The 27,894-nt window shown below is 44.0% G+C and overlaps 1 protein-coding gene across 12 annotated transcripts in view; it reads right to left on the bottom strand.

The window, feature by feature from the left end:
• POGZ (pogo transposable element derived with ZNF domain) overlaps nt 1–27,894 on the bottom strand; it is a 66,520-nt gene that overhangs the window by 20,981 nt on the left and 17,645 nt on the right. For 5 of the 12 annotated variants that reach the window (XM_054010531.1, XM_054010526.1, XM_054010523.1 and 2 more), the window contains 8 exons: nt 14,195–14,242; nt 10,168–10,343; nt 6,253–6,361; nt 5,404–5,697; nt 4,316–4,516; nt 3,355–3,464; nt 2,584–2,918; nt 434–588 (listed from right to left, as the gene is read on the bottom strand). In XM_054010531.1, coding sequence (XP_053866506.1) covers nt 434–588; nt 2,584–2,918; nt 3,355–3,464; nt 4,316–4,516; nt 5,404–5,697; nt 6,253–6,361; nt 10,168–10,343; nt 14,195–14,242 — 1,428 coding nt within the window. Of the gene's footprint in view, nt 1–433; nt 589–2,583; nt 2,919–3,354; nt 3,465–4,315; nt 4,517–5,403; nt 5,698–6,252; nt 6,362–6,440; nt 6,562–10,167; nt 10,344–14,194; nt 14,243–27,894 lie in introns of those variants that run through there. The other 7 variants (XM_054010534.1, XM_054010532.1, XM_054010529.1 and 4 more) reach the window with 4 other exon arrangements.

Below are 27,894 nucleotides of genomic sequence, written 5' to 3' on the forward strand. Positions count from 1 at the left end.
CTCATCCCACAAGGTGGCACTGGTGGGCATACACACAAGATGTGTATAAACTGAGGACTTCAGTCTGCTTTCACCTGTACTAGATTTTATTGTTTAAAAGAATAAATAACGAGCCCCAATAAAAGCTCTGTGGAGCTACATTAGCTCAGAATTTCATTCCTTTAGGAGGTTCATATCAGAACCTAAATATTATCTGATTATGATTGTTTTGGGTCTTGACAATGAAATCGCTTTGGACTAATACTACAATTTAGTTTGAACTTTTGCAGGCATGCAAAAAAAAAAAAAAAAAAAAAAAAATGTAATTCCACGTAACCCCACATCACAAACTGCATCATGATGGCATGGTCCCAGGATGGATAGACCTCTTTCTCCAGAGACTTATACTGAAATCCTGAAATAAACAAACAAACCACCCGCTACCACCACTTACTGGTTGATTCATAGGGACTGTGAACGTTCTCTAAGTGGCACTGCAGCTGGAAGGGGGTGGAGAACTGCCTGTAACAGTGCTGGCAGATAGTATGGACATCTACCTCCCCATTCTGCTGATCTAGTTCAACATGGTGTTTCATATGATTCATAAACCTGAAGGAGAGCAGAGAGTATGTGAACATAAATCCAAAAACATTCACATCCATACCAACCCTGGAAATGGTGTGAACCAGACACTTTTACATTGGTTATTGTGGCATTGCTTTCACTAGTAGCAAATACATTTATTTTCAAATAGCTAACTAAAATAACTGCATTTTTGGCATAGTATTAAGATACTCTCTTCTCACTAACCCTACTAAAACCAGGCCTGATATGACGGCAACGCTCCCTCCGTCAAAGAGAGATGGACATGACGTCCCTCACTCTGTGGCCCAGAGATGCTTCAACAGCAGTTTATTCAGCCCCTGGATAGCAGGATACATCTGACTCTGCTCTCTAACTGCCCACTGAAGAAGCAGCATCAAGAGGATAACAACTAAAATTCTCCGTCTGCCATAACAAAGCATATCAGCTCAAAGTCAAATTTTAATACTATTGTAGCAATAAGACACTAGAGAGGCTTCTTGTGCATTGTACAATCTGTTCCACAACAGGAAATTACCTCTTCTCTTCAGCTCTCATGTTCAAACTTGACTGGATAAAGCAGTGGAGAACACTCTATAGTGGTTTCTAGGGACTGGACTAGTGGTAAGTTAATAGAACTTTTAACATCTGTAATTTCTGATTAGGACTCAGGATTTTATTATTCTAGCCCAGAGGTTCCCAAACTGTGGGCCGTGGCCCACCAGACAGTCCCGGGTGGTCTACTGGCACAGCCATGGGCGGAGTTTGGAGAGGACATTGGAGATTGCGAAGCAGACAGTGACAGAGTGGCAGCCGGTGATGGCCCCTACTCAGTGCTGGAGGAGCCCAGGTGCTGGAGGAGCAGGTGGCAGAAGGCGACGTGGAGCTGCTGTCTGGTGGGCAAGAAGGGGCTGGCCCTGAGAGGTGGCAGCTCCTAGGGTGGCTGGAGGGTTCGTGGCTGTTCCCACTCCAAGCCACCGCACCCCACAATTAGGGTGACCAGATGTCCCGATTTTATAGGGACAGTCCCAATATTTGGGACTTTTTCTTATATAGGTGCCTATTATCCCCCACCCCCTGTCCCGATTTTTCAAACTTTCTATCTGGTCACCCTACCCACAATCCATGGCTGTCGGGCCTCCTGGAGTATCAGCTCCGTGGCTCTCCCAGTAACTAGGGCACAGCAGTGCTGCTCTGTTTCCTCCTGGACAATGACCATCACAGATAATGGCCAGGCCCAACCTGAGCGCCTGCCTTCGCCCAGCATTGGCGGCCCCCCCCGAGCCTCTCTCTTGTTCCCGGGCAGGGGGTTCCTGTGAGGCGCACAAGAGTGCTGGGTGGGTGACTGGGGAAGGCTGCCAGATGACAAGCTCAAGGCACTCAGTGGGCTGCAGAGGCGGAGGGTGTCAGTGGGGGCTGGATGTGGCATCTGCCTGGCCCCTTCACCCTTTTGCTGGCCCTGCTCCCTGCTGAGGCGAGGGGCTGCGCACGCTCCACGATGCCCTCTCCCTGATAGATGCGTGGCAGCCATGCTGCATGCTAGACAGCCCCTTGCCTGATTTCCCATTTGATCACCCTGAGGGGATGATGGCTCACCTACCTGGTGGGTAAGGTGGGAGGGAGCACTATCAAACTCTATACATTGATAGTGGGGAGGGCATAATTTAAAGGTTCAGCCGTCCCCTGAACAGCTCAAGTCATATACTCCCCCCCCGGAAAGCAGCAAGAAGTGCTAATAGTGGGCCGCAGTGCCTACTGCAGCTGCAGGAGGGCCTCAAGGAAAAATGTTTGGGAACCCTGTTCTAGCCAAAAGAGTTCTGGGTTCAGTTCCCAGCTCTCTATCACTGACTCATCGTGTGATCATGGGCAAATCATTTCACCTCTCCGTGCCTCTGTTTCTGACTTACCTACCCTATAATGGGGGCTTTGGAACTTAATTGATTGACATAGTAACTCACTTTGAGATGTGCAGATCCAAGAACTGTGAGGTATTGTTATAGGGGCATGTGGCATTCCTCTTACCGTATGTTGTTCTTTAGCCTCTTGGTGCAGTGTGGACACCGGAAGGATGTTGGAACCTTGGGGAAGTTCAAAAGCTGAGTCACTTTGCCACCATCCCTGCCATAGTAGAAATCATCTACCAACATGATGAGTTTGCTCTGGGACGAGTCACCTGCATTTTCACTTTGCTCGGGAGCTTTGGCGGGTGGAGACAATGCCGGGACAGGTGTGGAGGAGGGCGGTGAAGCAACAGCTGCAGTTTTTTCTGGAGATGGAGGCTTTGTAGGCTGAATATTTGGTTCAGGTTCTAGGGATTTTCCTTTCTTGAGGAATTCAACCATTTCAGGGCAGCAGTACTTCAGGAAAAAGAAAAGCCACACTAATGATTAGATTGTCCGTCACAGTTACTATATCACTACGCGTACAACGTGGGCTGTGACCTCATTGGTTCGCACAAGCTAAGCAGGCTGGGCCTCATGATAGCTGGGATAGGAGCCCACCAAGCAACCTTCAGGAAGTCGTGAGGTGAATGCTCTTCTCTCCAAGTCAGTATGGCTGGGTGAGACTGGTGCTAGGATGGGCAGTGCTAGTGGAGGGACAGTCCTTTCTAACAAGATATAAAACAAGGTCCTGCCTGCCTGGAGTTATTAAAGATCCTGTGGCAGATTTTCCATTCCCCCATCAGATTGTCCTACCCAAGCCCCTTCTGTGGGGGGAGAACACTGTTCTTCACTGGCCTATACAATCAACAGTACTGACTAATGAATTCTTCATCTCAGAATGGTTACTTACACACATATGTCCTCTTAAAGCCTCAGTCACTCGAAATTGGGCATTGCATCTTGGGCAGACTTTCCGGCCACCATCTTGTAAATCAAATGTGGGGACAGGAGAAGAGCTGACTGTAATAACAATAACAATAATAACAACAATAATAAAAAACTGGATAAGCCAGAACTGGAATCTGATACTACCCCTACATTTCAATAAATACTTGGACCTAACTTTTGGCCCCACTGAAAACGATTCATTTCAAGAGTAATAATGTTAACTGCTAACAGGACTTGAGAGGAAAGGTATGAAAACGTGCAGATTTATGACAGCTCATAGGAGATACACTGCACACTCAGCATTTCCCACAACACAGTCACTGGTGTCCTAAGAACTTCCTGATAAACATCTTGCAGCTAAAATCATCTTCTCCCACTACTCCAATCACACTCCACTCTCCTTGTATCCTTTCATTGACTTCCTCCCCCCATCCACATCAAGTTCAAACTCCTTGTCCTCACCTCCAAACCAGGGCAGAAGTCCAGAATCTGGATGGCACAAAAGGTGGCTTAATGCCAACTTTTGCCTCACTCCCACTGAGATGTGCCTTCTGTGCAGGAGAAGTAGCACAGAAGCTGCCCCTTTGCACGTCTGTAAAGAGCTCTGTATGCCCATGGTGATATGTAAGTAATAATTCTAACAATGATAGCATGTGCATCGATAACACTGAATACACAGTAATAAATACAAGGAGTAATCAGGAACTCACATGATAAATATAGAACACTCACTAGGAAAAACTTTAGGGCAATGAAGACATGAAATTCAACTGTATAGCTGTTTAACATGTCTGTTTCCCCTTTTATATGCAATCTAGATAACATGCTTAGTTACTTGTTTTCTGCTTCAGAAACTGAGTGTTAGGAACATCTTTAAAAGTCTGTGCTTTCAGCAGAATCTAGAAGGCTGCCACAGACCATACCTTTCAGTGATGAGGATGATGACTCTGAAACACTGGATCTCTGGGAACCATGTGCAGGGCTGCTATTAGAAACCACAAGTGGACCAGGGCTCTGGCCTAATGAAGGAATGGTATTCAGTGTGTTCACCAGCTTAGCAACCTCATTGCTGTTCTCTCCAGTTACTCCAGGTCTCTTCACAGTCACAAAGCTTGCAATGCTCACTGCCAACAGAAGGGACAATGGAGAAAAAAAAATTTAGGAACACAGGATCTGATATACCAGGCAAGACCCCTCATCTATCATGTCCTACATCCTGATATATCAGATCAGACTATGGATCTAACATGTCCCCCATCATCTACTGTACCACATAAGACCATTAGACCATCAGTTCTAGTATCCTGACTCTGACCGTGATCAATACCTGATTCACCAGAGTTGTACAAGGAGGGTTGGGGGAGGACAACACTCTTCTGACCCCCTCCAGCTATCAGCTTACACTATGAAACACAAGATTTGTCCTGTGAATAACTATACATGTTATTGATTGTCATAAAAATTATCCACACCCCTTTTCTGAATCTCGCTGCAGTATTTGACTCTGACCTCCTAAATGTAATTACATTGTCTGGACCTCTTGCTGAAAGAAGCAATATTTTTATTTGTTCTAAAAGTTGTTTGCCATTATTTTTGAACAATCCATCATTCTTGTATTATTGGACATCATAATAAAGGAATGACTAATTTCCGTTGTATCCTTCTTAATCTTAAAAACAGCTTCATATATAATGTTTCAAAACACACAAATAAGCAACACTCTGCGTTTCTTAGGGTCTTTCATCTGAGGATCTCAAAACATTTTATAAACACAAATTAGTTAATTCTCAGACCCATCTGGGATATATGGAAGGATTATCCCCATTTTACAGATGGGTAAACGGAGGCACAGAGCAGTTAAGTGACTTGCTCACAGTCACGCAGTGTGTCAGTGACAGAGACAGGAATAGAACCCAGGACTCCCACTCCCAGACTCTAACCACTAGGCCACATATTTGAAGATCAAATTATAAACACTTGAGTCCCACTGCTTTCCCCTGGGAGGTCTTACCTAATTTGGGGTTAGTAGCTTGACTGGACTGCCCTGGCTGCTGCACAGTTAACTGTCCAAGTGTTGTTGGCTGCGTTGAAGTAGGAGTTGTGGAGGTGCTGGGAGTGGACTTACTTTGCTGTTGTGCCTGGGACTGTGGTACAGTGCTCCTGATGGTAAGCGTGGCCGGAATGACCGTAGTGAAAGTGTTGGTAGTGGGTCGGACCGGCATGGTTGTACCTGGTCTCACCTGGGCCATTTGAGAGAAAACCTGAGGAACTCCAACGGTTGGTTTAACAAACTGGGTACCTGGGGCTTTAAAAAGAACAGAAAACCTGGTTAGATCTTATGCTCCCACTTGATGTGTCAGATATCTAACGGCTGTTTCCCAGCAGCATTGAGCTCCCACAACTCCCACTAACTTCAGTGGAGGTTATGAATGCTCAGTACCTTTGAAAATAGTTTCACTTTCCAAGATGAGTGAAATGCAAGAGGAAACATCAGAGAGTGAAAACTACATTTTCATATTCTTCCCTTTTTAATAATTTTGGGTGGGATTTTCCAAAGTAGCACAGTTTTCAATGGGACTCATACTCTTAGTCATACAGACCCTGATCCTGAAAACTCTTACACACGTGCTTGGCTTTACTGCTGTGAGTGAGACTACTCACAGTAGGAAAGTGTTTGCAGGACCAGGGGCTGAGGTGCTTAAGAAAAATCCCACTCTTCAAGGGCTACTGGAAACATAGATAAGGAAACAAATTTCAAGATATAATATTTTTAGTTTATGTTCCTTTAGTTGAATAAACGCTAAACAACAGATTTCTACCACATGCCAATTTAGTCTGTTTCAATGGATACACTGCTTACCTGGGACTAGGGTAATGGGTCTAACCGTTTGGCCTTGCTGTACGTTCAGAACAATTCCAACCTGATTCATTGTGTTTTGTACAGGCCGGACATTCCTTACTGGAAATCCCTGCATTTAAGAGGCAAAATTATTTTTAACATATTTATTTCAACAAACCAAAAACAGAGATAATCAGTGTGAAGTTTACCTATCACAATGTGGCGTTAGTTTCTGAATGGTCTTCCCAAATTACTTCTTTTGAGGTTTGCTAGGTATGTTTAGGAGTGGAAGAGACAAATTCAGCAACCACAGCAGAACCAGTATTTGGTCAGTATGAAGTCTTGCATCAATTTCAGTTGGCATTAGATCAGATCCTATATTTGCAAAGTCATAAATCCGATTTCTCTTCCTGTAAAAATCTGCTCAAAAAGATCCTCTAACCCCAATCCCCCTCCCACCACCCCAAAAAGGTAAAGGTGAATGAGGAATTTTCACATCAACAGCACTAGTCAGAGTAAGTCATATGAAGTGATCAGAGTGACAAACTGATATAAATATTAGCCAAGGCTGGCTATTCTTCCAAGCATTTTTATTCTCAGTTTTCCACAGGATGTTTGTGTGTTTGTTATTAAAATAAAACTAACAAACAGAACTGACTGATCCAAGAGCCCAGGCTCCTCTGTGCCAGTCAATGGACCAGCACCATTCCCTTCTGTTGCCATAAGTACTGATAAAAAGGACTTTAAATATAAAGTGACAAGTATATCGTTACAGAAGTACTTAGAAGTACAAATATATTGTGGAAATACTACTTATGCATTTTATGGGTAAAAAATACAAGTGCAAGTACTTTCAATGCCTGTATTCCCTGGCCAATATATGAACAACTATCTAAATAATATAAGCACATAGTAGAAGAGAAAGAAAAAGAACAACGATTAAACTTTATTTATATACACAAAAGAGAATGGAACAACAATGAAAAAAAATCACTTAAAAACGTAAATAAATGTCCTTTCCATTATATAATTTTTTATATATATATTATGTACAAACAGCAGCTCATTTGATGAAATGGGCATTTTCTTCAACAACAGTAGACTCTTGAACGTATCATCCTGAAGACAGTTCCTTCTTGGCAAAAAGATTTGTCTAGCACTACTGAATAATCTTTCCACTGGAGCATGACTGGCAGAGTAGTATTAAATTTGATGAAAAGTTTAACGACTACTGGATATTTTTTCAGTTGATCAAATTCATGAGATATATCACTGAGGAGTTGCACACCAACAATTCTTAAGTGGGAATCAGATGCCGCCGATCATCAAAGCAGTAGAAATTAGTGGCATCTTTGGATGTTGTTGCTTGATCTGTAGGCTTTGGTAGGCTGTCACAACAAACCAGATCATGTAAAAAGAACTTCCTCTGAAATTTTTCTCTCAATCTGATTCAGCAGCCAACGCAACTTTTTAAAAAAAAATCAGTGTAGCACAGAAACAACAACAAATGACTTTGCACTTTTGTCACTCACAGCTGCATCAAATGTCAAAATACGTCCAAACCTTTTCTATGGCCTTCTTTCACATTATCTACCAAGCAAGAATTGTATTTTGGAAAAAATGAGTCAAGTCCTGATTTTAGCACAAGCGTGATAGGCAGAACCACACCATAGAAAGACTATGTTCTCCTCCCCTTAAGTTTGTCAAGTCCAGTGGCAACTGCGGACATCACCTGCAACAAGTCACCTAGAAATTCCAGCTCTGTGTTGGAGAATTTTGGCAGCGGGAGACGCTCTAACACAATATTAACTCTATCAGGCATGTTGTAAATATGGTGAAAGCTACTGAACTCTGAATTCCATTGCGTAGAGGTAGGTTTGGGGATTGTTTTTCCAAGCGTGTCATTCAGAATCTCAGAACTCTTTGAACTCTGGCATGCAGTGTTGCTTAAGACAGAGCACTTACCCACCACACTTCTGAAGAGACACTTGTATTGAGAGTTCTTAGCAAGAGCCCTAGAAGCATCAGTAGTTGCTACCAAGTTCAGAGTGTACAAAAAACAGTCATATGTATTGGAAAAAGATGTGGTGGTAAAATATACATGAACAGTCAGCAGTATCGCTTGTCAAAACGTCATCAATACTCACATGGCTACATCTATCAGAACGTGGGCTGTCCACTTGTTTACTAACATCCTCCTCCACTTTCTTATCAGCATCCTCCTCCAACACTCCAGGTCCTGAAAACAGCTTGAAGGCTTTAACAAAACTGCTAACACTGTCTTTGCCAAGTGTTATTTTTATTGAGTCCAGATCAAACTATGAGTGGATCTGAGTCAATAGAGAAGTGATCTTATTGTTACCAATGTGTTCCAACAAAGTGTTGGAAGCCTAAGACTGCAGACTCTTGTTGGATTAGTAGTCAATCCAGTGACAGGTAATACCCATTTAGCTTCTCGCCTGACGTGTCCACGCATCTCCAGTTGTATTGTCCCAGTAGTTTAATTTTTATTTTTTCGGGTCACATGACAGCAGCCTTGGGAATAATTCCAGTAAATAAAGTGTGAAAGCCACACCCTTCAACAGTTGACAGAGTCAGCATATCACTAATAAAATTGAGAATTAGCGTGTCTATTTTTTCTTTGGACACTGCTCCATCACAGAGTCATTGCTGCAGAAAAGTATCAAAACAGGGGGCCTTTCACTTTGGGGTTTCCCCAGATGCTGTGAACAAGTCATCAATAGTGTGCTTGCATCCAAAGTCCTTTTCTCCATGACTTCTCTAAAAAACAAATACAAATTATTTTATTTTATTCAGAGCAACTATGTATATATTAATTTGTAATTATTATTCTGCTCAAATACAAAAGGAAAAACAAATGCTAAGTTGTGTATAAAACATACCATAAATACTGCTTGGGGTCTGCATTTTATAAAAAACTGAATTAGAGTAAATATGGTATTTATGGCCTTTTCTGGCCTAGTAAATCACAATTTCGGGAAACATATCAAAACAACAGTTCAAGAAAATAATAAATATGTCCAACTGAGGGGAAAATATAGTGAGCAAAAAATGGAATGAACCATATTTAATTAATAATAATTATTTACCTGCATGTTTGGTGAAATCTGAGAATGCCTTCTGTTGTCTGTGAATTTTTGGTTTGCACAAACTACAAACTGCTTCAATAAAGTTCCCATCATCTTCAACAACATCTGAGAAGTAAGTTCTCACTACAATCGGCAACACTATTTTCAGACGCCATTAGTGACTGAAGAGATATTTCCAGATTAAAGAAGACTAAGAATATTTACAATTCAACAGGAAATGAAACAGGAAGTATAATCAATGATACAATGACTGGCAGTGGTGGCACTAGGCGGAAGCTGACAAAACAATTCCTTAGGCCCCAATTTCCCAATAGCCCCTTCAGCATTGGAGCACGCCCAGTACCTGGCAGGCATTTCTTATCCTACTCTGCAGGGTATGCAGCTACTGGGCTTGTTTTCTCAATAAAGCACACTGAGAGGTATGTGCCTGCCTGCTCTGCCCCCTCCCCCATACTGACTCATCCCTCCAATAGGCTGGACCTGTTGTAGTGACCAATCAGAAATGAAGAGGGCAGGGCCACCACCCTCCCTGGCTGGTGGAACAGCAGGAACAACAGAAAAAATCCCATGGCAGCTGGAACTGAGGGCCTAAAGTGCCCAACCCAGGACAGTGGTTTCTGGGGACGAACCAGAATCCAGGACAGTTTGAAAAAGAACTTGCAGATTTTTTTTATTTTTTTTTTTAAGTTACTTATGATTTAGGTACCTTCAACAGCACTTAAATACAAGCACGAAGTACAGAATACATAAAAGTACTTAAGTACAGTTATGTAGAGTGCTTCAAAATATTTAAGAATACTTAAGTACATGGGAACAGAAAACTCACCTGTGTTGTTATGAAGATAGGTTGGCTGCTCACTGGTGAATTAGTAACATGGTTGGCATTCTGCATCACCTGAACAGGTCGTAACACTGGCTGTGTTACCATTGTGCCTAGTCCCGAGGTTGGGTTCTGGGTAAGGATTAGTGGCTGTCCACCTTGCTGAACAAGAGGGTTGCCAGCTGGAAGAAGAAAAACAGAAGTAGTTGTCAAATAAGATCTGCTTATTTTACACACCTTAAATTTTTCACACTGATTCCTCCGTGACTAGTTTTAGCCTCCACAATTTGAATTAGTTACACAGAACACATTTTAAAATATATTATCCAAAAGACCCACCTCTCCCATGCATCATTTTACTAGTCTGCACATCTGAGATTTTCAAAGCTGTCCAGGGAACTGGGCATCCAAATCCCACAGGCAGTTTTAAAAAATTTCAAAGATGGATTTCTCCTACCCCCCGGCATAGCTGTTGAACACTGCTCCGGCAGCGTTGTGAGACTAGAAAAGTCTCCGAGCTGACAAGAAGAGAATTCCACTGGCATGCAGGTACTACTTCAGGGTAAGGTAAACTGTCACAGGACCTCTCACAAGCCCCAGTGTAAGGGGTGTGCCAGGAGTAGAACCACAATGCACAGCATCATAGAAATTCTGGGCAGCACTGCCAACCATAGGCAGTCAGAGATGGCTGAGGGCTGCACTGCCCCCTAGAACAACCCAGTACTGGGAGGGCACAAAAGTGACCTTAAAGCCACCTTAGCCCCTCTTCCTGCTCCTGGACAGTGCTTGCATGTGCTGCACATCCAAGAGACACAGTACACAAACTCACTTTCAGCCTTAATATACAGAAACATTATTGAGCACGTTTGGATCACACTAGAGCAGGGGTCAGCAACCTTTCAGAAGTGGTGTGCCGAGTCTTCATTTATTCACTCTAATTTAAGGTTTTGTGTGCCAGTAACAAATGTTAACGTTTTTAGAAGGTCTCTTTCTATAAGTCTATAGTATATAACTAAACTATTGTTGTATGTCAAGTAAATAAGATTTTTAAAATGTTTAAGAAGCTTCATTTAAAATTAAATTAAAATGCAGAGCCCCCCAGACTGGTGGCCAGGACCCGGGCAGTGTGAGTGCCACTGAAAATCAGCTTGCATGCATGCCATGGGTTGCCTACCCCTAGAGTCATGAGAATATCCTAAAATACTTTAAGGCCTTTGCCCCTTCAGTTCAGAAACTCACTTTTTTTTTTTTTTAATTAAAGAATGATAACTCTTTTTTTGCCTAGCCTACATGCTGGGCTTAAGTCTGTGACAAAGATAGTATCTTGTGTCCTTTGAATTCAATATCCTGATATTACATGGTATGTGAAATATTCCATCACAATCCCTTTGGTCTCAAAGAGTTATTATGTACCTAATGGGTCTCCTTGAGGGAATAGCATTGCCTGTTACTATTACATGCAGTGCTGGTTTTGCTACTCTCGTTATATAGTTGCTTAACACTTTCCCTTATAAAATGGCATTTTCAGTTGCAGTTAATTTTGCAAGATTTTGACTGTCCAGGCTAAATTTTTCCATGACAGGTGTCTGCCTCAGGCTGAATTTTCTTAGGAAAGTTTCAGCATAAAATGGTTCACCATTTCAGAGTGAGAGAGATTAAAAAAAAATATGTTGTTCTACTCGTTAGAAAAATTCTTACAGTGTTTTGTTGAGAAGTTCTAACATCTATAGTCTAGACAGTATTTGGTCCTGCCATGCGGGCAGGGGACTGGACTCGATGACCTCTCGAGGTCCCTTCCAGTCCTAGAATCTATGAATCTATTGGCTATGTAGCAGGAACTTTATATTTGCCAGAGGGATGCCCTGATGTTGAGGATGTTTCTTTTGTCATCCCCATGAAAAAATACCCAAATTTGACTATCAGCATCTGAAAATCTTCATTTGCACATGCTCAACAGAGTTTTCCTAAAGGACCACTGCCCCCCCCCGCCTCCCCACCCAGCCTAAGGGGAGGATCCACAGGGCCTGGAAACCAAATAATTCCAGGGGACAACTAATGAGATAACAGGCACAGGAGTGAGGTCAAACGGTCAAACAAAGGGAACCTGACTGGGACACTGAGCAGAGAACCCCGGACAGCACTCACTGCTCCTCGAAGGCGTCAAGGGAGCCAGCGGATGCTGCCCAGAGGAGCTCTGCCCGGATGAGTGAGTGGATGGAGGATCGGAAATAGGCCCCACAGTCGCAGGAGACCTCATCAGCCAACCTCCTCTCCCTGGTTTTATAGATGGCCGTTTTAGCCAGGGCCAGGAGGAGGTTGACTAGGAGGTCCTATGGCTTTGTGGGGCCACGGATGGCTTAACAGAGGTTTGTTAGGCACTGACTCCATTATTCTCCAAAGATTCTGTGTGCACCATCCCCATACAGCTCCTTTATGTCAACCACAGTGACCATGCACCATTCCCAGAGTGCAACTAAGCATGCTCAGTCTTAGGGCTGCAGGGAACGTAGGGGCTTAGCAGGACTGTCCCTGCAACTGCCCCTCCTGGCACCCAGAGGGCTGCTGTGGCACCAGAACTGAGAACAGGGAGATAATTTCTCCTGTGCGCTCAATGCTTCTTCAGTTGGCACCCAGGCAGCACGAAGGATGGAGAAGGAATAGGAGGAAACAACCTGACTGCACAAAAGAAAGGGGGTGGGAAGGAGCAAGAGAAGGGAGAGGAAGACAGAGCAGGCTAAGGGGACAGATGCCACAGGGAACTGGACAGAATGGGAAAGGGACATACTAGGAAAGGGGAAAATAGGGCAAAAAGGCCTTTAACCACTGAAACATACTCCGCTACAGAACCTGCAATAGAATTCAGGATTCTTGAGTCCTATCAGACCTCTGTTGCCACTAAATAGCAGTGAAACTCACTGTCAAATGTGCATCTCATTATCCTCCATGTGGGCTAGCCATCTAGGGGAAATAAGTCTTGTTAACTGAAGTCTATGCTGTGGACCTAAAGGTGCCAGTCTTGCTGATGACCCATGTGGGGGCAATAAAATTCTATGTGATGGAATTTCTGTTTTGCAGTTTACTTGTTTTGTTTTAAGCTTAGGAAGTTAAATTAAAAAAAAGAAAAAAAAAAAGTTATGTCAAAAGAACATTGTGGTTGCAAAGTTCAGCATGTAAAAGTTAGATAATGCCCAATTAAGGTTGCACAGGCAACTTTAATTCACTCCCTTTGTGCATATACATTATGATACAGACTTTAATTACATGATCACAGAATATATTTTCCACAGAATCTCTGCCTCATTCAGTGAACAGACTAAAAGGTGCTCTGGGAATGAATCAAGGTTGTGTAACAAATGAGGCCGTGTCATCTGTATGAACCAGCCTCATTTGTTGCAGAAGTTGGAAGGTGTGTAGTGAATGAAGCAAGGGACTGAAAGAGGAGAAAGTGGGTTTTGTGCTTATGGCAGTTGAATGTAACCGTAGAGAACAGGAATTTATCCCTGCCTCTCCCACTGAGTTCCTGTCTGATACTGGGTAAGTCACTTAATCCAAAAACTTTCCACAAGTGCCCACTGGATCATCCTCATTTTCTGGGTTCCCACTTTAGCACACCTGAGACCTGTTCTGAAAAAGTGCTAAGAGCTCACAACTGCAACTGAAGTCAATGGAGCTGTGCTTTGAACATATACAGTGCTATAAAAACACTAAGTACTCTGAATAAAAATCAAGCCTGTGGCATCTCAGATTGGGCTCCTGAAATGAGTGGGGCATTTGACGATTTTGGCTTCAATCTGTCTCACATCCTCATCTATAAAATGGGGGATAATACCATCTTACCTGACAGGGATATTGCAAAGATGAAATTCATTCACTAATGTTTATGAACTACTCAGATACCACAGTGACGCATTTCAAAGAAAAGCCCATGAGGAAATTTATAATATTGTATTCAGGATTTAAATTTGTGTGCAGTAAAAAAGGCATGGGGTCAGACATTAAATGATGAGGATAAAAAGAAGTATTGCATAGCTACCCATTCGGTCAGCAGCATTGTTCCTGTGCACTGATTGAGGCAGGGGTCCTGCAGAAAAAACAGTGTGATCATGTAATTAGAGACTGTATCAAAATGGCAAAATAAGATTGTATAGGTAAGAACTTGCCAACCCGAAACAAAGGAATTTTGCTGGGATCTCTTTTTAATGAGTATTTCATATAGTACCATTGGCAATTCAGTAAGAAGTGTTATTCTTCAAATCAGTACTGAACTAATATTAGCAGGTCTGTGCTCGAGGATATGTTATCTTTCAGAACAGTTATAAAACCAAGGTCCTGAACAATCATGGTCATTAAAGATCCCATGGCAACATTTGTACAACAAGAAGAGTTAACAGTAGTATCTTGGCCAAAATCCAACTAGAATAGAATGTTACATACCCTGCAGTAACTGTGGTTCTTTGAGAAGCTTTGTCCACAAAGATTTTGCTTTTAGTGGGCACACCCCATCCATGCAAGATAGGATTATTTTGGTCAGCAGTGTTAGTTGGGGCTATGCCTGTGCTCCAGTTGCCCTTGCACCTCCCACACTCCCAAGCGCATAAAGGGCAGAGTGAACCCAATCACCCCTCAGTTTTTTCACCAATAGAGAATCCCATAGAAGTAGGAATTAGTAGAACTGGGCAAGGAGGGTAGGTTGTGTAATCTGTGTGGACAACACATCTCGAAGAACCCAGTTAATATAGAGGAAATAATCGTTCTTTCTTCAAGTGATTGCCCTGACAGATTTTATTCTTGGTGACTAAAAAGCAGTGTAATTGTCCCATTGCTTGGAGGTACATATTACGAGTGCTACTTAAATAAATGACTGCAGAACAGCCCTACTAAACCAGCATCTGATCTGGAAGCTTCTACTAAGGAACAGTGTCTTGTAAGTGTGTAGATTGGACACCATGTAGCTGCCCTACAAATTTCAGATAGATAGAGACATTCCTCAAACAGGCAGCAGAGGTTGCCTGAGATCTAATAGAATGAGCTCTCTCCTTGCTAACTCTCAACATATCCTTAGGCAATTGCAAACATACCTACGTAACCTCTGAGAGGATACAAGTTGTCCTTTATTTCTATCAGTAAAGGCCACAAATAGTTTGGGTGTGAGCTGAATGGTTTAGTTCTAAGTAAAAGGACAGTGCCCATACTACATCAAGTGTGTGAAGTTTAACTTCCCCTTGGGCTGAATGAGGTTTGGGAAAGAAAACCGGGATGTGAATGGATTGGTTTTCATGGAACTGAGAAACAATCTTGGGTGAGGTCTAAGAGTGAAAATGCCCTTATGAAACACCATATAAGGAGGACCAGTCATGAAGACCTGAGTTGCCTCTACCCTTTGAGCTGATGTAATGGCTATCAAAAATGCAGTCTTCATTGACAAGTGGTATAGTTGCTAAGAGCTCAAAGTGGGGATCATCAACCCTGGTAATACTATACAGTATGTCCTCACTACAATGCCCTTCATAATAATGAACCTTCGACTATAAAGAACCCGGTCCCTGAAGTCCACTTCGAGCTCCACAACTGCAGTGGAGGCTGACAGCTCCTCTAGCCCTGCCACAGCCACGAGGCTGGAGGAGCTGTCAGCGGCCTCCTCTCCTCTCGTTCCTCCCCACACTCCCTTCCGGGCAGCAGGGCTCTGTCACTATAATGAACCACTGGCTATAACAAACAAATGGCTTGGATCCCGACAGGTTCGTTATAGCGAGGGTGTATTGTACTGAAGTCCCAGGAGTGTGGGACGCCCAAACTGGAGGAAAAGCCATGTATAAGGCCCTTCAGAAATCTTGCCACTGAGGGTGGGAAAATACCCTGTGACCCCTAGATAGGAAGATGATGTTCAGATATTACTACTAGATGGAGCTGATGGAAAGCCAAGATTGTTTCAGGGTTACCAAAGAGTCCACTATTGGTGATTTTAAGGGAGAAAGCTGGTGGTGATGCCCAAACAGAAAACCTCTTCCATTTAGCTTTGCAATTAAATCTAGCTAAATATTTCCTGCTTTGTAGAAGAATGTTCTGAACCTCAGCTGAACAGCTTCTTTTGGTGGATGTCATCTAGCCAGCATCCAGGCTGTCAGATGTAAGGAAACTGTGTCCAGGTATGGGATCTGAATGGTGATGTCCCAGACCATGTCAGGCAGAGCGTAGGTGAAGTCTAGCATGCTGCACAATGTAAGTACATGTATTCTGGAAGTCTGAGACGTGTTCTCATTCGTGTTCCTGCAGGAGTTTCACCTACATTTTGTTTGGAATCTCACTTGATGGTAATCTCTTGCTGATCTGGAGCCTAACAGTGCTCCTATAAATTCTATACTCCAAATCAGTGTGGATTTTTGTCTGTGGTCTGCCACTCGGATATAGTTTTTTAGGTATGATCATTTCTCATGCTCTTGCTGAAGTCGAATGTCTTGCTCGCCTCGCACCAGAGGTTAACCAGAATCCGGCCGTGTTCCTCTGCCCAGCTAGCAGTGTGCCTGTTGAAGTAAGGCTAGACTGTGATTCCTTGTCTCCTCACATAAGCTGTCACAACCTTGGTGAATGCCCTTGACCATAAAAAGAACATCAGGCTATACTATCCATTCTTAGCAATGGGTATCAAACCTGCTGCCTTGTGGAAACCCCAGTCTGTGGGGCTGCAGAGGACCATTTGCGATAGTATCTGTCCCCTCTTCAGAGGCTCCGAGGTCCTCCGTGGCCAACTGTAATATTGGCTAGAGGAGTGCTTTATGAAGGATGGCTCTTGAAGTGACTGCTTCCCCGGTTGAGGTCGGGATATAGACGCCTGAAGAGTGTAGTCACCCTTGAATCCTTCAAGGAGTAGAGGGCCTCATCCATTCCAGTGTTGAAAAGTTTGTTACCCTCAAAGGAGAGATCCTCAATTGTTGCTTGGACCTCCCTGGGAATCCCCAAAGACTGATACTATTACCTCCTCATGGGTACTGCAGCAGCCATTGTGAATGCTGTAGTGTTAAACATGTACAGCTCAACCTGTAGGGAAGTGTGGGCAGTCAGCTGTCCCTCTGCCATGACAGACTTTGTGTTCTCCTGGGGTTCCTTGAGAAACTTGTTTATAAACTAAGACAACTTATCCCAGTTTAAAAAAAAAACATATTTCGAGATGAGGGCCTGATAATCACCCTCATCCGAAGGCTAGCTGACAAATATACCATGCAGTTGAAGAAGGCACCATTTTTTATCCTTTTTTCTCAGTGTGGACCTAGGAAGTCCCTGCTGTTTTGATCTCTCCTGAACTGCTGCCCCTACAAGAGAACCCAATGCTGGATGAAAATAAAAATACTTGAATCCCTGATCAGGAATGTGGTAGTCCTGGTCAGCTCTTCTGAATGTAGACAGGTTGGATATTTTTTGCAGGCTCCAAAAGCCCTTTATTAATGGGCATGGCAAGCCTGACTAGCATAGAGGGATGTAGAATATCCATGAGTTTGTGCTGCTTCTCTCATATAACTTCAAGGGCTAAATCTAAGGTTTCTGCAATATTTTTCATCAGGTCCTAGAAAACCTTAGACTCATCAACTGAGGCCAACATGGATAAACTCACTGCCTCATCCAAGGCATAGCAGGCATCAAGAGTGCCCATCATAAATAGGCATCAAAGCATCACACAAGGAACAGGTCTTAAATCCTGGTGACTTAGATTCTGCAATAATGCTAGTACCCCAGCACAAGGGTAACTTATCTAATTATATAGAAATAAAACCAATGGGTGCAAAAAAGAGAAAACTTCACCAATCAGATATTATACACAAGGCTAAGGAAAAAAATGACAGAGTGTGCAGCGCAAGTAGACATTGCAGGGTTTCAACTCGCTGCCATGGGCAGTAAGAAGGAAGTGAGGGCCAGTTGGGCCTGCTTTTCCCTTTATTCAGTCAGATGGGGAGGTGTGAGGGCACCAAGGGTGACCACTGACCAAAAGAATCAGTCTCCTCCGTGTGTGTGTGTGTGCATGCCAAAAGAATCAGTCTTCTGCACGGGTGTGTGTGGGGATGGGTGTGTGTGTGTGAAGCACAGCAAGAGTCCAATGTGTGTGGACTATCACTCCAATGAAATTATAATCTGCCTACCAAAATTCCCCTTGTAGTTTTAACTGGGCATAGTATTCTCTCTCACTTCTTGTCCTAAACTGTTGTATTTGCTGTATCCTGTCAGGCTGTTGTTGTGTATTAAAGATGGGGAAAATATTCCCTTATACTGTTTCAATATTTTAAGTGTGTAAAACACTTTGCTTCTTGGGGTGAAAAGTGCTATAGGAATGTAAATTATATTTTTATTTGACAGTGAAATTATTGAATCAAAACTGTCACACTAACATGAAAGATGGACACCTTCCACATTTTCATAAGAGCATTGCTTTTTTTTTTTTTTTTTTTAAATTAGGGAACACTGTCAAAGCTGGCAGAAAATATTGGACCTTCTAGCGATGTATGTAAACACCAAGAATTATTTAGGTGGGGCACAGAGGTAGTAGTAGGAATAATTGAAGAAAATAGGGAACATGTAGACTGAATGGCAATTTAAAATACTTGCTGGAAGTGAGATGCATTTATGAAAATCTCCCCAAGGAAAGTCGTGGAAGCCTAATCAATTCAGATATTTAAAACTGAACAGTAGGGAACAATCCTGCTCCAGCAGAGAAATGGACTAGAGGAACCAACAGATATTGTCCATCTTTAACTTCTGCAATTCTGTTATTTGATTCATGGACACAAAGGTAACGCTGTCCTCTCCACTATGTCCTTCTACTCCCCTTCTTCTGAATAATTCTTCTGAAGGGGAGTTAGGCCATGTCTATACTAGTGAGCTTACGGTGATGCAGCAGTGACGCTGTAAGATCGCTCGTGTAGCTGCTCTAGGCTGATGGAAGAGAGCTCCCCCGCTGACATAGCACTGTGCTAGGGTTACCATATTTCAGCGAGCAAAAAAGAGGACGGGAGGAGCCCCGCCCTAGCCCCGCCCCTGCCCCTCCCACTTCCCACTCCCCCTGACCTCCCAACCCTCCCCCCGTTCCTTGTCCCCTGACTACCCCCTCCTGGGACCCCAGCCCCTAACTGCCCCCCAGGACTATCTAAGCCTCCCTGCCTCTTGTCCCCTGACTGCCCCAACCTTTATCCACACCCCCACCCCCAGACAGACCCCTGGGACTCCCACGCCCCATCCAACCACTCCCCACCCCCTGACAGCCCCCCCCAGAACTCCCAACCCATCTAAACCCCTCTGCTCCCTGTCCCCTGACTGCTCCGATCCCTCTCCGCACTCCTGCCCCCTGACAGCCCCCCCCAGAACTCCCAACCCATCTAAACCCCTCTGCTCCCTGTCCCCTGACTGCTCCGATCCCTCTCCCCACCCCTGCCCCCTGACAGCTCCCCCCCAGAACTCCCAGCCCCCTACCCCCCCCGCTCCTTGTCCCCTGACTGCCCCCTCCTGGGACCCCTGCTCCTAACTGCCCTCCAGAACCCCACCCCCTACCTAAGACTCCCTGTTCCTTGTCCCCTAACTGCCCCCTCCTAAGACCCCCCCCCCAACTGCCCACCAGGACCCTACCCCCTACCTGTACCCTGACTGCCCAAAACTTTCTCCACTCCCCCCAAAAAGCCCCCCCCCCGTTTCTTGACTGCCCCCTCCAGAACCTCCCTGCCCCTTCTCCTGCCCCCCCTTACCCTGCTGCTCAGAACAGGGTGTTGGGCTCTGTGCGAGCCGGACACGTGGCTGAGCTCCCCAGCACAACAAAACCCGGTCCCTGGCCCTGCACAACAAAACCCGGTCCCTGGTCCGGACTGGGTTGCAGGGGAGAGCTGCCCTTGTATCAGCACAAAGTGCTCTCGCTCCCGTTTTGCTACCCTGCATGGCAGAAACCGCTCCCAGTTGCAAAAGGGGAGGGCTGCACTTTGTGCTGAGACACTTGCTCAGAATGCAGGGCGGAGCTCCTCTCCAGCTGCTCCGGAGTCCAGCCCGGGACTTTCCTGCAGCCCTCCCAGCCGCTCGCTCTGCTGTGCAGGGGGAGGGGGAAATCCCGGACATTGTGAGTGCTTTACAAATTCCCCCCGGACGCTATTTTTAGCACAAAAAGGAGGACATGTCCGGGTAAATCCGGACGAATGGTAACCCTAACTGTGCACACTATCCTGTATGCCTGCAAAACTTATGTTGCTTAGCGCCCCCCCCCACACACACACACACACCTGAGCGACATGAGATTTGCTGACAAAAGTGGCAGTGTAGACATGGTCTTAGAGTCTAGTACATTTTAATACTGAAAAGGACAACATGCCCATAAGGGAATTCCTGCACAGGGTTTCTTACTGTAGGGTCACAGGCCCAGAAGCTGACTTTTTAATCAACATGGTGGATCTTGTTTAAGAGAAGTTAAATTTTAGGTCTGCTAGCCTGCATGCAGCATTGAATAAGAAACAATAATGTATTGGCTAGGAGAAGATGGATGAGCTTTAATGGACTTCTGCAACTCTATTTTGGAATTATTTTTAATGAGTGTAAAGCAAAATGCAACAAGACAACCTAAGAATGTAAAGAACTAACTGCTGAAAGTTGGGATGGCTCCAGACATGGCTCGTTTTTTGAGCCTTCAATGTAGTCTGCAGTTCATAACAGGATTTGAACCTCACAGTTACTGGGCCAGTAGATATTGCAGGGATTGTAGAGGTGACAGATGTCTCTCTGGCACTTTGCCACTTCAGACCCTGCTGGCAGCAAGCCTAAAGGGATTCCCCTGTGAGCCAAAGTCACATAGTAAGAGATGGCATCAGCTCAAATAACACCACTGTTCCAGAAAGAAAAGTCCACATTCACAGCCAAAGAATTTTATTCTTATTGGTCTTAAAAGTTAATTGGCCAAGTTTTTCTCTGTTCTACCAGTAATCCAATTGATATTAATGGAGAAGTATGACAGCAACCAAAAGAAGAATGTAGCCTAATGTATGTAAACTAATGGGCTCTAGAGAGAGATAGAAAATAGTCATGTTTCTACAACTCCGTTCATCTCAAGGGATTGCAAAGCATTCTGCAAACTTAAACTGATATTAGCAACAATTAAAAAAAAAAAATACAAAAAAAACCCTCACCACCACCACAAAACTAAGTTTAGTAGCAGTTAAGGTTGATGGACACATTCCATCCACTTAAAATCTTAAAAGCATGGAAATAAGAAGTTAAGACTTGTGCACTTTCATATTGCCTACAGCGCTCGATAATGCACTCCAACATTCCACAAGGCTTTCACTTCCATCTCCAACAGATACCAAAAAGCAATATATATCCCAACTTCATCAAACTCGCACTCCTGCACAATGGTCTACAGACAGTGGTCTCATATACTATTATATCAGCACATCGGACAGTCATACATTCCATGCATTTGGGATGCTATTCTGCCTCAGTACCATGTGGTCATTGTTAAGCTTCCCCCTCAGCTTCTCCAGAGTATTTTCCTCTTACACACACCTCTTTAGTTAAAAGACTTTGCATCAGAATTCTGTAGTAGCCATAGTGTTACTTTTTAGGCCAAATGATGGCTAAGAAACTGTATGAGACCTCAGACTCACTCCACTTTAGAGCAGGGCTGGCTTTAGACCGATTCCCCCGAATCAGAACCCGCGGGTAAGAGGGGCCCACGCCTAAGAGGGCCCCGCGCCTTAGGCTCACCCGGCGGCGGTCCGCTCCGGCATTTCGGTGGTGGGGTGTCCGCTCCGGGGTCTTCAGCAGCATTTTGGCGGCGGGGTGTGTGTGTCCTTCAGTGCCGCGGAAGATGTGGAGCGGACCCCCCGCCACCGAAGTGCCGCTGAAGACCCGGACGGCCACCGGTATTCAAATCAAGCCCCGCAGGTCCTAAAGCCGGCCCTGCTTTAGAGCATCCTGTGGCAACCATCGGTCCCAACATACAGTATTCCACCATGATCTGAGAAGTAGGCACAATATTTAGATGCAGCTCGTACGCTCCTGTGCCATTGCCATCCAGAATTGAACAGAGTTTTGGCAACACATGGAATGCTGCACACTATAATTCTTCATTCATTTCTAGGTCAGGTAGCCTGTGACTGAAAGACAGTCTACAACACACACACACACACACACACACACACACACACGAAAAATAACTGTGAAGAATGATAGGGACCCTCATTTGGCTTGGCTCAGTCTATGTGACTGAAGTTTTTAATCTCTTCCTTAAGGATTAAAAGAAAAACAGAAGGCAGTGACATTTGCACAGTGCCAATTGCTAATGCATTTCTGTAAGCCAGACCAAAAAAACAACCCCAAGGTCTTAGTTAACTGAGACCACACCTCTTCCTTTTAATATAACTGTTGGAGAGACAGATATGTAGAAATGTAATACCAGCTGTTCATGGCCAGGGCATTAACAGTATTGCAAGCATCTAATTCATTAGGAAGACAATTTTATATACTTCTGTGATTTACAGAACACATACTGAAATTTTCTAACTAGCCTGCAGCATTATGTTAGTAATCTTGCTAAGCCTCCAATGTTCTAGATGCCCAAAGGGTTTGCTTGACACATTCAGACTCTATGCAGCAGGGACTGAGAAAGGAAGAGAGAACAGTCAGGTTTCGTTTTCAGATGAGACCTTGGAGCTTTGGATTAGAGTATCATGGCAGCAGTTTTCCAAGATTCTTATTTTTAGACAGCCAAAAAAAGGGGGGAGGGGCAAAATAAGAGTGTGTCAGACTTTGGCAGGACTATCATAGAATCATAATAATTTCAGATGTGACAAAAAACTATTCTAATTCAGTTTCTGTGGCTCCAACCTGTTAGAAGATATTTGGAATCACTTGGATAGTGACCACCCCCTAAGTTAAAAAAAAAACAAATTTTTGATACTCTTCTAGCAAGTTCAGATTTACTGATTAATGCGTATTTCTAACAGACTTTTAAAATATTGAATATTATCAATCAGTAACCCGTAAGCTTTAGTTTATTAGTGTTAATCTAATTAGCATGTCAATACCACAAGGATTTGTATTTTTTTTTGTGATTGATTTAAAGTATCTCCCTAATCAACCTTTATCATTAAAACTATTAAATATTTATCACAAATATACTATATAGTGATTCTTAAATATATATGGTATTTTTTCAATAAATGAATTACTACTTCAAATAAAGGTATAGCACCTGTCCTATTACCTACACATCTGATCAATTTTTCTATAAAAAAAATTGGTATCTGATTATTAAGTAGATTTATTGGACACTGAATAATAATAACCGTGCATTTATACAGCCCCTTTAATCCCAAAGGATCCTAACACTCTTTATTAACGTAATACATTGAAATACAAAGTATAGAGAGAAATTGCTTTAGCCACCTCTGAAATTAAACACAGCAGCTGCTTAACAGCACACCAATTTTAGGATAGGAAGTGAAGAAGAATACCATTATTCAATTCAAACAGCAGGAAAAGTTCAAGGAAATAATATTATTCAAATTTAAAATTGGCCAATGCACCAGTTTAATATCTCTACTCTTTCAAAATGCAGCACTGGTTCTTTAGTGACCGCAAGTGGTCAAGACCTTTGTTTTATACCACATCTGAAAGACTATACAACTGGCAACAGCAGTTCCCCTAACATGCTGGGGCACTGGATTCAGCATTGAATTAGAGAAAAGAGAAGCATCTACTCCACTTCCAGCAGAAGAGGTTACTCAACTTGTGCAGTAACAGAGGTTTTCCGAAATGTGTCCCCCTCTGGGTGGTCCACTTCAGGGGTCGGTGCGTCCCGGCACCACTGATCAGAGATTTTCAGTAGCAGTGCCCAGTTGGGACGCGCGTGTGCAGTAGTTGTCTCACCGTATCATTGGCGCTTCATCTTAGCACTCGTGCGGCCCGACCCCCTCGGTTCCTTCTCTACCACAGAGTCCTTTCTGCAAACTCTAAAGTAGAGGGAAAGAGGGCAGGTAGTGGAGCACCCACAGGGAAAAACATCTTGAAGAACCTCAGTTACTGCACAAGGCGAGTAACCTGCTCTTCTTCTTCTTCAAGTGCTGTCCCTGTGGGTGCTCCTCTTCAGGTGACTGTAGAGCAGTACCCCATTATGGAAGGATGGGTTTCAGAGTTGGCTGTACAGTTGAGGCTAGTACCATAAGGCAAAATATTGTATTGGCCTCTGAACTCTGAGTTATTATGTAGTGGTTTGTGAACGTGTGTACAGAATCTCAAGGGGTAGTTTGGCATATTTCTCTGACTGGAACATTATGTAAGAATGCGGTCCAGGCAGAAATTGATCTAGTTGAATGGGCTCTGATCCCTGTCGGGGTTCTATATTCTGTTGCTGGTAACATAAATGGATGCAATTCAAAATCCATTTTGATAGTCTGTTTCAAAATGGCTGTGCCCTTTGATCGTTCTTGGTGACTTATGGAAAGGTTTCATTCTATCTAGGTAAAATGCTAGTGCTCTTCAAACATCTAGAGTGTGGAGAATAGATTCCTGTGTAGACCCAGCTGGCTTAGGGTAAAACGCAGGTAGATGGATAGGCTGACTGAGATGGAATGATGAAGATACCTTTGGTATGAATTTAGGGTGTGGTCCCATAGTCACTTTGTCTTTAAAGAATATGGTACAAGGAGGATGGGCCATGAGGGCCCCAATTTCACCCACTCTACGTGCTGAGGTGATCGCGACCAGGAACGCTACCTTCATTGATAAATGTAGTAAAGAACAGGTAGCAAGTGGTTCGAAAGGGGCTCTGGTAAGACCTTGGAGGACTAAGTTTAGGTCCCATGCTGATGTAGGGTTGCAGACTTCAGGGTACATGTTCTAAATGCCTGCAAGTAAGTGTTTCATAATGGGGTGCATGAAGGCTGAAAAACCATCTATCTTGTGGTGGAAAGCATCTATGGCTGCGAGGTATATCTAAGTGAACTAATAGATAACCCCAAGTGTTTCAAATGCAACATGTGCTCCAAAATCGAATGTATCGGCGCTGTAAGTGCTGATATGTGGCTGTCATGACACCATGAGGAGGCTCTCTTACATTTATGGAGGTAAGTGGTAGGCATGGTAAGTTTCCTGCTGTTTAGCAACAACTTTTAAACCTCTCCCAAACAGGTTAGTTTGTCGTGATGGAACCATAGAGGAGCCATGCCTTCGGGTGGAGTTTTCCCAGATTCGGGTGAAGAGCTTGACCCTCATCCTGAGAGAGAAGATCCCAACGGAGAAGAAGGGTGTATGGGGTGCAAAGTGCAGTTCAAGTATGGAAACCATGTCTGTCTGGGCTATGTCGCAGCTATCAGTACAATCCTGGCTCTGTTGGTCCGTATCTTGTATATCACTCTGGATAATAACGGTACCAGTGGGAATGCGTACAGGAGGGGCACCTTCCATCGGATGACAAAGGCATCTCCTAGGGATTGCGGTCCTAGTCCTGCTCATGAGCAAAACCGCAGACATTTGCGGTTTTGTGATGTTGTGAACAGACTGATGTGCGATGACCCCCACATGAGGAATATGTGTTGTGCGATGTCATTGTTCAGTTCCCATTCGTGTTCTTGGGGAAACTGTCTGCTCAATGTGTCTGCCATTGTGTTCTGTTGGCCCAGGGAGGTACGACGCAGTAATGGCAATATTGTGGATAATGCACCAGTTCCATAATTTTATGGCTTCTGTGCACAGGAATGAGATCGTGTGCCTCCCTGCTTGTTTTGTAGAACATACAGGCTACGTTGTCTGTCATTATTCCTAGTGATTTGTTTCTTATCATTGGTAGGAAATGTTGGCACGCGTTTCAAACTGCTTGTAGTGTAATAACGACTCCACGGGAGACCATTTCCCTTGGATTGTGTGTTGGTTCAACTGTACACCCCACCCGATCAGTGAGGCATCTGGATGGATGTTGGGTCTTGGTGAAACGGGACACCTGCGCACATATTGCATGGGTTTATGCACCATTGTAGTGACTGTATGACTTTTGGTGGTAGTCTGTTTAGACTGTGCTTGCGTGGTATGTAGACTGTGCTCAGACATCCCTGGAGACCGCGCACGTGTAGTCATTTGTGCTTGATCACAAAGATAGAGGTCACCATGTGTCCTAATAGTTGTAGGCAAGTGCATGCAGAGACCCTTGGACTGTCTGTGACTACGGATAAAAGAGTGGTCATTCTGGAGAATCTGTTCAATGAAAGATTTGGCTTCTATCGAGTCTAGGTAAGCTCCGATGAATTCTAGTTGTTGAACCAGAACTAAAGTAGATTTCTTATCGTTTATTTGTAACTGTAGGGTATGGAAAAGTGTCATATTCTTCTATGTGAAGTGTATTGCTTCTGCTCGAATGTGACTCTTCAACAGACAACAATCGTCCAAGTATGGGAATATCATAATTCCCTGTTTACGTAGGTGTGCTGTTACTGTGACAAGGGTATTGGTAAAGACTCTTGGAGCCATTGAGAGTCTGAATGGTAACACTCTGTATTGAAAGTGGTCTCTCCCAACTGTGAACCGTAGGAATTGTCTGTGTGCGTGGTGTATAGCAATATGAAAATATGCATATTGTAGGTCGAGGGCTGAAAACCAGTCCCCTTCTCCCAATGCCGGAATTATTGACTTCAGCATAACCATTCTGAATTTGTGGGTATGTATAAATTTGTTGAATCTTGTGAGATCTAAAATGGGTCTCCATCCTCCATTTTCCTTTTGAGTCAAGAAGCAGTGGGAGGAGAACCCCTTCCCTCTGTGTTGTACTGGAACATGTTCCATGGAACCTAGCTGTACAAGATAGTTTACTTCTTCTCATAGATGATGCTCGTGAGAAGAGTCCCTGAAGAGGGATGAGTAGGTGGGATGGAGATGAAAGGGATGGTATAACCAGATCATACTATCTCAATACCCAGTGATCTGTGGTGATGGATGCCCACACTCGGTAAAATGGCCTTAGACGGTGGCCAAACATCTGGATAGGTTGTGTAATATGTGCTGGTTGTTAGGGGAGGTCGATCAGACCCTCGAACAAATTTTCAAATTGCATCTTGGCCAGTGGTGCCTGTGACGCAGGTACACCGCATCCACCACCAAGGAGTTTGGTTGAGGGGCCGAGAATAGGAAATCCATACCTTTATTGGGCACGTAATATTTCCTATCTGCCCCTTTGCCCGTGGGGGGTATGGTAGCTGGAGTTTGCCATACTGATTCTGCAGTTCCAGCAGGGCACTATTAATTGGTAGTGCTATCCTTGTCAATGATGCTGGGTGTAGTATTTTTAAGAGCTGATGTTGCTTTTCAGTCACCTCGTCCAGAGGGATGTTCTGACTTTGTGAAACCCGTTTGAATAAGTCTTGGAATCGTTTTGAGTCATCTGCGACAGTAGGCGGAGGCAGCATTACCGCCTCGTCCAAAGATGAAGATGGGTTATGGGCTGGTGAGCAGCCTTGAGTACTGGAATCCTCCAAATCCTTGGAATCCTCATGCGCCTCCGAGGGCTCAGTGGCTGTCACTGTAGAAAGGCAAATCTATTGCATCTGTGGGGTGCGAGGTCTTTGGGTCTGAGATCTGTAGACCTCCCATGGGTCCCATTGCACTCAGTGCATTGGGAATGGTATAGGTGGGCACATCCATGGGTTAGCCAGCCATAGAATCATAGAATATCAGGGTTGGAAAAGACCTCAGGAGGTTATCTAGTCCAACCCCCTGCTCAAAGCAGGA

Source organism: Malaclemys terrapin, chromosome 21 (genome assembly GCF_027887155.1).
Source record: "Malaclemys terrapin pileata isolate rMalTer1 chromosome 21, rMalTer1.hap1, whole genome shotgun sequence".
NCBI classification, from domain to species: Eukaryota; Metazoa; Chordata; order Testudines; family Emydidae; genus Malaclemys; species Malaclemys terrapin.